Consider the following 11,712-nt stretch of genomic DNA (forward strand, 5'->3'; position numbering starts at 1 on the left):
TAATTAAATTCATAATTAATTTTTAATGAAATGAATGCTTTAATGCCTGTACAAGATGCGGATTAAATGTCTGTCTTCAGGATAAACTTGAGTACGTCCAATTCTATTTTTACACGAATTTCATTCAGTGCGTTTCAATAAAGTTTGATTTTTAAAAATCTCCATTTAATTTGAATTCTAAAACAAATATTTACTCTCTCCCTTTCTGAAAAATTATTAGCGAGGTTGAGGCCGAAGTTTTAAACGCGAAAACGTGTACGTCGGACGTTCAGCGCCGCTTTCCTGTAAGACTAGAAATTTGACAATGGCGTTTGGAAAGTCAGTGGAATCATGCTCGATATTCCAAAGGCCATTGCCAAACTTCTAGGCTTACAGGAAAGCGGCACTGAACGTCCGACGTACACGTATTCGCGTTGAAAACTTCGGCCTCAACCTCGTTATTGTTTAATTCTAAAATTATTAAACAATAATTTTCCAGAAAAGAAGAGAATAAATATTTTTTCTTAGAATTAAAATTAAATGGAGACTTTTAAGGCCCATCAGTGGCCAAGCAGTTACGTTCCCTGAACACTGGGAATTCGGTCGTGGGTTCGCGCCGCGCTCGGGTGGGCTGGTCACGTGGAGTTTTCTGGGTTTTCTCCACGTCTGTGATGCCTGAATAGGGGCAGTTTCCCTTACAAGACCTCCCGGAAGGCATTATTTTTTTTCGCGTAACACCGCTATCCACAGCAGGCAACGGGGAACCACTCTGGTACTAACTTCCCCAAGACTCACCTTGGCACAACACTAATCACTCACTAACCTGCGCCAGGTGCTCGCTGACGTCAGGATGACCTGATATGGCATGAAGAAGAGGATTTTTAAAAAATCAAACTTTATTGAAACGTATTAAATGAGAATTATCGTGTAAAAATGATTATCGTGTAAAAAATAGAATAGGACGTACTCAAGTTTATCCTGAAGAGAGACATTTAATTCGCATCTTGTGTGAGATAAGCAGGGGGCAGGGGTTAAAGTTTAAAATGCCAGTAATTTTTGCGGGACAATATGTACATTTACGGGCATTTGATATTTTATTTGTGAAATAAAATTAGATTTGTATTAATAAATCTAATTTTCTTTATTTTGATCTTTAAAGTCACACCTCATCTTATATGCGAGTAAATACGGTAATTGCGACAATAAATGAGAAAGTGGAATTAAGTAATATAAATTTATTAATATATAAAATTAACTTAATTTAATTTTAATTAAATTTATTATTATAAAATACATTTAACATATAAAATTTCTCATCTGATTACAAAAATTAAATTTTATTGAATTTTAACTTGGAAAAATATTTAAATTCACTAGGATGTCAATGAGAACAAGTCTGCAATAAAAAATTATTCCGACTTTTAAACATTGAATAATTTTTTTCTTTTTTATCAAATAACTATTTATGTTTAATTACAAATTTACCGGTATTCTAATAAAAGACCGAGCAATTATTTATTGTGACATCGTCACAATGCCGAGATACAAATTTTTAATCGTAGTTTTTAAATTTAAAATATATGCCCTCCACCTCAAATTATTAGTAGTGGCATGCCCCTGTGCATCATACTTTTCCTTTAACAACAGAGTCGTGCCGTTCATCTATTAACTGCTTTGAAGAGAAAAGTTTGAATTGAAATAACGTGATTTATGGTTTACATCAGAGGTTTTTCTATAGTTAATCGGGACCTCCTACACATAAGGTTTCTACGTCTGGTCTTGTCTTCCATCTATCTAACTCCGTTCTCCAGATTAAGGAATGACAGGCGGTCAGACGTACGACAGTAGGACAGTACAATTTTTTTCAAATTGAGGCCCAATAAACAATTTATTTTCTTATTCGTTATCTGTTTTAAATTAACTTGAAATACTTAAGCTACGTATATATCTAATTAAAACATTTAAAATTTTTTATTATACATTTTATTAAATTAAATATTTTACAAACTGCTGTTTTATCTTCAACTCTTAATTTTTCCATCAACTTGAAGTCGTCTTTCTGAATCGCTTTCTCCATTTTTTGCTGTCACTTCATTCTCCGTTACCTATTAAAATTATACTTTTATGATTTTTTTATATTATTTAACGAGACGATTTATATACTAAAAAATTACATAGAAAATGATATAGTTTCATTTTAAAAATTTTTATGTGATAAGTTTAAAAAAAGAATGGCATTTAAATTTTAAAAAAATACAGTAAACTGAAAACATTTAGCCTAATTTATGAAGAGCATCGTAGACACGTGGGTTAGAAAGTGATGTCAATGTAGGTGGCAATACGATTAGAAATTATGCGCCACTTCCGGACTAAATTAATATCTAAAAATGGTGTATTAATTAAAGTACTTGATTTTACTAAAGCTTTAGCAGGTTATTTTTTAGAGTGATCCGCAAAACGAAAATATGGAACGGAAAGAAATTTCCTCAAACAAAACATTTGACATTTCTCGTTGTAAAGCGAATCGAATCAAATTTAACGCGACGTCTTGTTACGAATGGCAAACTCATTTTACTCATTTTGCAGCTTCCTAAAATAGTAAAGACTGCATCCATTTTCACCAGTTTCCTTGTGAATATTAATGGTAAAAAACTATTATGGTTTAACTCCATTAGCCGCCACCCGATGGCGCCACATACTTAGACTTCTTTTATTTAACCGACACGTCACTGCTTGTAACCCAAATAAAACGCATCGAGTAATAGAACTATACGCTTAAATTTACATCTTTATTATTATTATTTTTTTTAAATACGGAATAATGATAAGTCGTGATTTCTATCCGCATCACTTATCAAAATTCAACTTTTAACGTAAATTTCTGGCTTTAGTGGGATTTCCGGCAAAGACATTATAAGAGATTTTTTATGTTAAATCTCGCCATATACCTGAAATTTTTTATTCTTAACAATTTTCTACAATGCCACAAAATTGGCTTATCTCAACCAAAAAATTACATATTACAAAAATACAAAAATTTTCATTTCAGATTTCTATAGCAATTATTAAATAAATGAGTTTCGGTTTAATCATTGATGAAAAATGGCAATCGTTAATGAGAATCAGATTGCTTATTATGGCTTTGAAAAACTAAATTAACAACGTAACGAAATAACTTAGACCTGTATTTGATACAGATCTACTAAGTGAAAAAACTCAATCAAGCGATAAGTTCGTAATAAAAAGAAACTTATGATAAATCAAAACAAACATCAATCAAGAGATATTTTAAACAATTTCAAGAAACCAGCAATGGGATTTACCAAAGATGAATAGGGAGCCTAAGTGTCTGAAAAGAGAAATAACCACTGGCGGACTAGAAAATTTTATCGGCCTTGACAAACTAAAATATAGGTTACCGGCCCCATAAGTGTATTAATACGAGTATATGAAAATATGTAAAATTAACTCCCTCTCCAAAAAACTATATGTTAGGAGAGGGAGTTAATTAACAACTAAGGAATTACAATAATAAGCAATAATAAACACGTATAATATATATCATACAGAGCAGGGTGTTCCACTCGAAAATACCCGATTTCAATTTGTCATAAAAAGAACAATTTAAGATATGTGAAATTAACAAGGGGCATTTGGCGAGGAAACTCATCTTTTTGCAGAGATTTCTTTTGTACTGTAAAGTGACGCGGAAGTCGAATCGTGAATGTGAAATCTGGAAGTTAAGAACAAAAAAATTCCTGAATTATTTCACTCCAGTTATAAACGACTTAATCAACAACATTCCATACCCGGGAAATTGTTGACCCTTGACTGGCAACGATCGTCCCCTAACTGTCAACAAACCATTATTCCCTCGGAGCAGGTAGATCATCTTGCACGATGGTTTACAGTTAGCGTCCGAACTAGTCGTTTATTTGAATCCCGGGAACACCTATGGCCCTAATTGCGATCCGTTATCGATCACGTGACAGGTTTTCCCATTAAAAACCTATAAAAGACGCTTCCTTCCCCCCTAAACGGCTCTCCGATCGTCTCTCCATTACGAAGTGCACTGCGCCGTCGACCGAACCCGAAAGTTTCTAAGTTTCTTAAGTTTTTAAGTGCCATTGTCCAGCCTACGAATTCTAAGGTTCTATGTGCCATCGTCCCATTAACTGACTCTCCGTCATCCCGAAAATCATCGTCACTTCAGAGAGAATATCTACCTACCGAGACATTCACCGGACTCCGTCTATTTCGGACTTGTTAAGAGGTATGAAAAATATTTGTAAACTCTCTCTCTCCGGACCCCTTTTTTTGTGGGTAGAAGTGTAGTTTTGTTCGTTTCGCTTTTAATAAATCTTGTTTTGTTATAAAATGGTGTCTTTGATGACTGTCGGCTTCGCCTTATCGTCGACCCCATCCTTCCTCCTCACCCACTCGCGTAACGCGTAACGCGCCGTCGACGTAACAGCCATCCTTGACAAGTGAGTCGCCGGAAAAAGAGGTAAGACTCCCTCTTACCTCCCCGGGATCTCACAGTGAGCATTATGGCCCAGTCATGACTTCGCCACAGGAGAAAGCGCAGGTCGTGAAAAAAGAATATAGTGTTGATTTATAAATTTGTAGGAACGTGTGTAAAACTCATTTAAACGGATGTAAAAAACCGCATCACTCTTATACATGTGTATACCTTTCGAGTTGGATAAAAGATCTAATGATACGTCCCGCGAAAGGATCTATGAACTTAAGTATATATTTATAAAACAGCTTTTCTGTGTTGTGTCATCTTGTACAAAATAAATTTATGTATAACTTTTTTAACATTTAGTTGACTGAAGACGGGCAGTGCCCGAAACGTAATAATACTCGTATCAACTATATAAAGATGGAAATCGCGAAGTGTTAAAATAGTAGCACGACTTGTGTTTGTGAATCATAATCATAATAATAACTTAATTCGTTATTTCCTTAATTAAATATTAAAATACTTTTATAGACATAAAAATATTATAGAAATGTAACATTAATTAAATTTAAATATAGAAATTCCAATATTATTCATTTCCGATATAAATTTTTAATTCGATTGACACTACCAAGTTTACACATTTCAAGCTTAATTAAAGACAGAAAACAATAAAGCCTAGTGTTATATACAGTAGGCCTACATTTTAAAGTGTAGTCATAGTAAATTGTGCTAAAACGTAAAGATATAATATAATATATCAATTGGTAATCAATCCTGTCTTTTTTCATCTGCTCTACGTGTAGGCAGCATAAATCCTCCATCGCCGCTTGGCACCCAGACTTGTCTTTTCTCATCTGCTCTACGTGTAGGCAGCATAAATCCTCCATCGCCGCTTGGCACCCAGACTTGTCTTTTTTCATCTGCTCTACGTGTAGGCAGCATAAATCCTCCATCGCCGCTTGGCACCCAGACTTGTCTTTTCTCATCTGCTCTACGTGTAGGCAGCATAAATCCTCCATCGCCGCTTGGCACCCAGACTTGTCTTTTTTCATCTGCTCTACGTGTAGGCAGCATAAATCCTCCATCGCCGCTTGGCACCCAGACTTGTCTTTTCTCATCTGCTCTACGTGTAGGCAGCATAAATCCTCCATCGCCGCTTGGCACCCAGACTTGTCTTTTCTTCATCTGCTCTACGTGTAGGCAGCATAAATCCTCCATCGCCGCTTGGCACCCAGACTTGTCTTTCTTCATCTGCTCTACGTGTAGGCAGCATAAATCCTCCATCGCCGCTTGGCACCCAGACTTGTCTTTTTTCATCTGCTCTACGTGTAGGCAGCATAAATCCTCCATCGCCGCTTGGCACCCAGACTTGTCTTTTCTCATCTGCTCTACGTGTAGGCAGCATAAATCCTCCATCGCTGCTTGGCACCCAGACTTGTCTTTCTTCATCTGCTCTACGTGTAGGCAGCATAAATCTTCCATCGCTGCTTGGCACCCAGACTTGTCTTTTCTCATCTGCTCTACGTGTAGGCAGCATAAATCCTCCATCGCCGCTTGGCACCCAGACTTGTCTTAACTCTTCGAGAGATTTAGCGAAATTTGTATATCTTTTACCATGTCTCTGTTCATCGCAGCGGCCTGTTGAAAAGTTGAAACTTTAATTTTATATTTATTTAAGAAATAAAAATACGAATCTTGATGATTGTATAAAGGATCTTTGATGAGATTTACGTAATATAATATATAGTATTAATTCAAACTTATCAAGAATACAATTAATAAATTCATAGTAATTTCTGAAATCGAATCTCACAGTAACTGGGAAGAACAGAAAGAATCAGTATCCAAATTGAAAAAAACGCCATCTAAAAATTTGAAAATATTTAAAAAAATCTGTTAATTTATTTTATTAGATTTAATTAAAATTTGATTAATTAAAGCTACAGTAAATTTAATTTTATCATAATAAAAATTTAAAGTAAATTACAATAATTTAAGTTTACGAGCTAAGTACGAATACTTATAAAATATTATTATTTATTCCCTCACTGAACTAAACTGTATGTTCAATATTATCCAACAGAAGCCTATTTATATACTGAATGCAATAATAATTTAAAACGAGATTTTACGCAGCTTGATGACGAAAAACGATTTGATTGGTTATATGAAATGCTATTAGATGAATAACATTGCTTTTATAGTTTTATTAGGTAGTTGTTTATTTATTTGATACAGCAATGCAACACGAGGATTTTCTGCCAAAAATGCTTCATAGGAGGAATTTCTACTGCAAGCTGGCCCTACTTAGGAGTTAAACACACGAAGAAACCGCGGCCAGTTCTCAGGTCAGGCACAAACCTAAAACCAACTATCAGTATTCAGTGGTTTTATCCATTTTCGGCTACTGGTAGGCCCATCGGCTAGTTTGCTGAAGCGAAAATATATCTGATTGGCAATCTGTGGGACCTAGATTCGCATCCTAGTCGAATCTTTAGCAAATGAAGTATGCAATCTAGCCGGCATATATCAGTCTCAATTCTTCATCATCCGATTGAATGAAAATCGCGGATCTGGACAAACATGATTTACAGATTGATTTTGTCGAGATACCGATAAGACAAGGTTATATATGGTCTAAATATACAGCTCGCTATGATTTTGCTCATTAATTAAGCTTGAACCTGATTCAAATAATTCGAACAGTATGGAGGAAAGACATGAAACGATATCTCGATCCGTATTATTCATGATGAGTTATAATGATCGGGAACGGATTCAAATTCGGATCCTTACGAATTTGAATGTTCCCGTCTGTCACTTATCGTACAGCTATCTGAATGTCACGGTTTATATTTTTAAAGAACCGAAAAGCTTAAAATATTAACAGTTCAAACATATTTTTAATCATTAAGATATATAAATAAAGGGTTTTAGCAAAATCTATAAATACGCGCACACACACACACACTTTCTGTTCAGAAATAAAGAAATTTTTTCCTTACACATTCCTCAATGAATTCAAAATTTTACATTTTGATTTGAATTGATAGTAGCCTATTGTGTTAATTCACATAGTGTGTGGAATTTCGTATTTACAGAAACTTGTAAATGAGGAGACACTACCAATAAACAACTTTAAATATTAAAAATAAACATAAATGATAATTGATCTGTCCACCTGTTTTGCTTATTTAGATCTTGACGAATTTATTGTTTCACCTGCAGTAGTAGTTTCAAGGACAATGGTAGGAATAAAATACGGTGTTTCGTTGCAAAAAGAAATTCAATGGCAATTGGTAATTTAAAATTTATTGACTCGAATGCTTTAAAATTTGGAGGACAAAAATGAAAGCGCTATATATCCGAATCCACGATATAACGAGGGGCTACAGTATTAAATAAATAATTTTGAAATCAAAATAATACTATGTCGATGATCCTAGATGGACGCATCTTTTTAAACATTAAGCCATGTTTATTAAATATCAAGTTTTTTTTAAAATCAAAATGCTATAGTTTGTTTTATTAAAACTGAACTGTGTGATGTCAGTCTGTGACATCACACAGTTCAGTTTTAATGAAACAAACTATAGCATTTTGATAACTATAGCAGTTTTCCAGTGTGATGTCAGAAGACTGGAAAAAACAGACTGACATCACATTGATTAAATTATTAAATTTAATAGTAAAACTGCTTCATTAAGCAGTCTGGCATAGTTTTTTAATCAAATTATTATAAAAACATTGAAGACTGATTTAGATTATTGCGTAATTGCATATTCAACAAGAATGGATATTTCTTACATATATAAATGGTATGGAACGATAATATTTTTTTTCTAATGTAATTTATCATATCTAATATTTTTAAGTTACATTTACAACAAATTTAAGTACATTGTAAAATTTTAACATTAATATCATCATTTCTTTTAATAATAAATCATCTTAAACCCAATCAACCAATCAAATTGCTTATTAGTATGGTAATAAGGTAAAACTCCTTGGAATATTCTTGTTACATTAATTTTTTAAAATATTTTTTAAATCTGTTTAATAGATTTAATATTTAAGATTTAATATATTAAATTCGTTTTAAACACTGAATATATTTTAAATTGAGAAGAATCAATGAAGTTTATAACCTTTTTTTTTTAAGGTTTATACACCTATTTTATATTAGTTCAGTTATTATGGAATTTATTATCAAAGAGACGTTATATTACCCGAAAATTATTAAAATATTCGTATAATAATTATTATTAGAATTTTTAGTTTACAAATGATTAAATTTAACCTCCTTATTTCTTGTTTGTTTGCCAAATGTGCATCAAAAATAATTGTAGTGTATGGAATCCAGCTATTATTTTCACCACCAATCAGATCTATCTTTACTTTATTAAAATAATGCTCTACTATAAATATAAAATATAAATATGTATTATTTTTAAAAGAAATAAGTTACAATGAGTAAAATTTATTCTAATTTCATGCGATGTATTATAATATTTCAAAATTAAAATTAAATTTAATTATTACAGTTTATTTAATAAAATTAATTTTAACGTTACAATAATTTAAAATAAATAAATTAACTCATAATTATCAACCTAAATTTTGTTAAATGTACACGAAATCTTTTATTTTTAATATTTTAAAATATTGTTATAGCGTATTAATGCAATATAATCGTATTTTTTTTATACTGTTGTTGTATCATTTAAGTAATAGATATGAAATATTTATTAATATCTTATTCTCTTTATAATATTATCAGCATTTTATTTGTGGCTATTTATTGTGTAATGGTGCTTTTAATCGTAAATAAACTTTTATAATTTTTCTTATTTATGAATAAACGAAGAATTAATGATCACTGTTTCTTACATTAAAGAAATATGATACTTTTTTCCTCAAATTTACTTTAAAAGTTTTAAATCAGATCTAATAAAAAAACCACGTAAAATTAATAGTATTTTGGAGTCTTCTTCGTAAGTTCCTTCAGTCTTAAGACTGGTGGGCAGCACTTCGAAAATGTCTTCTCCATCTTTCCTTATTGGTTGTCATTTCTCTGAGTTCCCGATATCTACTCGTTCCAGTATCTTTCATTATTTGTTTGATGTCACGGTCTTCCTCTGGGTCTGGTTCCACCTATCCTACCCTCCATGAGTGTTCTGTTCCATTGACTATTCCTCGTGTTATGGCCAAACCATTTCCCTCTTCTGTGCTTGATTATTTCTATTATTTTTTTTTCCTCTTCTACTAGATCCAGTACTTCCTGATTGGTTTTCCTTTCTGTCCATCTAATCTTTTGGAATCCTCTTTAACACCACATTTCAAAAGCCTCCAATCTCTGTAGTGAACAGAGATTTTGTAGTAATATTTTAAAAATAATAATGTAATGTGTTAAACATTGATTTCATTTTTAAAAAGGTATTTGAAAATAAGTTAATTTATCATAAATTACATGATTCGTAATTTTTATTTTAACTCTCCATCCTGTAGGCAGTAAGAGGGACTTTATTTATACCTATTATGGATTCGATTACTCTTACAATGGGGCAGCTGGAACCCGTCATATCTGGGACAAATCACCCATTTCTGGGATAGCTTGCCAGGATTCGATTCCGGGTCCCACTTCTAGCATCCCACTAGCTACATATAACAGATACACATAAAATTCATCTTTCGATTATGATTATTAATAAATAATTCTATAAAATATATTTATAAACTTTTATTTTTATTTAATTTTAAACTATCTTATTGTTTTTTTTGAATTTGATAAAGAATATTTTTAATAATTTTTAAATACTTTAAAATAGATTATAAATTTTCAAATTTCAAAACGAAAGCAATTTCGTATATATTTATTTTCTTGATCAGTGGTGTAAATTATAGTAAATTCAACATTTTATTAGAATTTGTTGATTTTAGAAGTACAGTAGGCCTATAATAAAAAATAGAATTCATTTCATTAATGAACTTTTAATGGTTCATATAGGCCTAAATATTTAGCCAAATGAGCCGAGTGGTTATTAAATATATAATATTAATTCAAATACTAAGCTTAACAATTACACTGTGTTATAAAAATTGCAAATAATGTAAAACTCATTCAGTTTACATTTACTGTAATTAGCATTTATTTGTCAATTTACTTTCTTTAATTCATTCGAATTTTTTACATTGTGATGACACTAATATAGCTATACTTTATTAGACTGGACCAAAGAAATGAGGAAGGAAGGAAGATGGCTGAATACAAGGAACAAAGAAATTGAAAAAATAAAACAAGATAGAATTTTGTTGGATATGTCAAAACGAACAACAAATTGATGGAAAAAAGAATTACAACGAATGTTGGAAAAACAGAAGGATGAATTTATGACATTTTTTTCTGATGATGACGACGACATCAACGGCTACGGTGATTACGATGATGAGAGCAATACTAATATTGATTCGTTAATGTTTCTCAAATTGAAAACATTTTGTCAACGTGCAACAATGAAACTACCTAGTTGTAAATATATCGAAAATAAATAGCATTATGGCTAATGTAGAATTTTATTGATAAAATAAAATGAATAAATTAAATTTTTAATTTAAAATGCTTTTTTTTCTGATATTCTCAAAACTAAATATATTTTAATTTCACTTATTTATATATATTTCAGTACATTTATAATAAATTATAAATGTGTGAAACAAACGAGTTTCGAACGAAAAAGAACTGATCCACTAAATTAGAACGAATTTTTGTTCACTGAAATAACCAGGGAGACCAAGGGGTCGGAATACCTCCTTTTGTAATGAAAGAGTAAATAAAAATGGTAAATATAGGAAAAATAATTTAATATTACGAAATATTTAATTTATACAATTGATCATAACAAACATATATAAATTACTAAGAATTAAAAACGAAAATTTATTAAAATGCACAGTGATATATATAAAATTTTAATGGGCTCCCTTTATGCTGGACCTGGTTACGCAACTGTTCTTGTCATCTAGTAATTTAAATAGTATAAGACAGTTATTTTACTTAAGGTATTTAACGTGCAAAGCCGTTTTATAAGAATAATATATCTGATATTTTTTTTCAATTTTCTTTTACTAAATAACTCGGTAAAACAATATGTAATAGAATTAATAAATCAATTTAACGAAAAAAAGGAGTAAATGAGAATGGAGCCTTGCTTCTCTTGTAAATGATGACTTTAGACCACTAATCAAAACTGTATTGTATTGAT

General features: G+C 31.4%; 2 protein-coding genes and 1 long non-coding RNA gene across 3 annotated transcripts; 1 reads left to right on the top strand and 2 right to left on the bottom strand.

Annotated features, from left to right (window-relative positions):
* Positions 1–5,036: 5,036 nt before the first annotated feature.
* Positions 5,037–6,509, bottom strand: LOC136989103 (bmK-YA precursor-like). Its single transcript, XM_067287211.1, has 3 exons — positions 6,438–6,509; positions 6,264–6,315; positions 5,037–6,088 (listed from the first exon to the last, which is right to left on the bottom strand). Exons 2-3 carry the CDS (start codon positions 6,313–6,315, stop codon positions 5,574–5,576), a joined length of 567 nt encoding a protein of 188 aa, XP_067143312.1. The 5' UTR covers positions 6,438–6,509; the 3' UTR covers positions 5,037–5,573.
* On the bottom strand, positions 5,219–5,524 carry LOC136988962 (bmK-YA precursor-like). Its single transcript, XM_067286978.1, has one exon. The coding sequence runs from the start codon at positions 5,522–5,524 to the stop codon at positions 5,219–5,221; it is 306 nt and encodes a 101-aa protein (XP_067143079.1).
* Positions 6,510–10,138: 3,629 nt separating the features above from the next.
* Positions 10,139–11,067, top strand: LOC136989012 (uncharacterized). The gene is made up of 2 exons (XR_010882845.1): positions 10,139–10,353; positions 10,677–11,067. It is a non-coding gene; the product is annotated as an uncharacterized lncRNA (long non-coding RNA).
* Positions 11,068–11,712: the final 645 nt, after the last annotated feature.

Source organism: Centruroides vittatus, unplaced genomic scaffold, assembly GCF_030686945.1.
Source record: "Centruroides vittatus isolate TY-2023 unplaced genomic scaffold, ASM3068694v2 scaffold_435, whole genome shotgun sequence".
NCBI lineage: Eukaryota > Metazoa > Arthropoda > Arachnida > Scorpiones > Buthidae > Centruroides > Centruroides vittatus.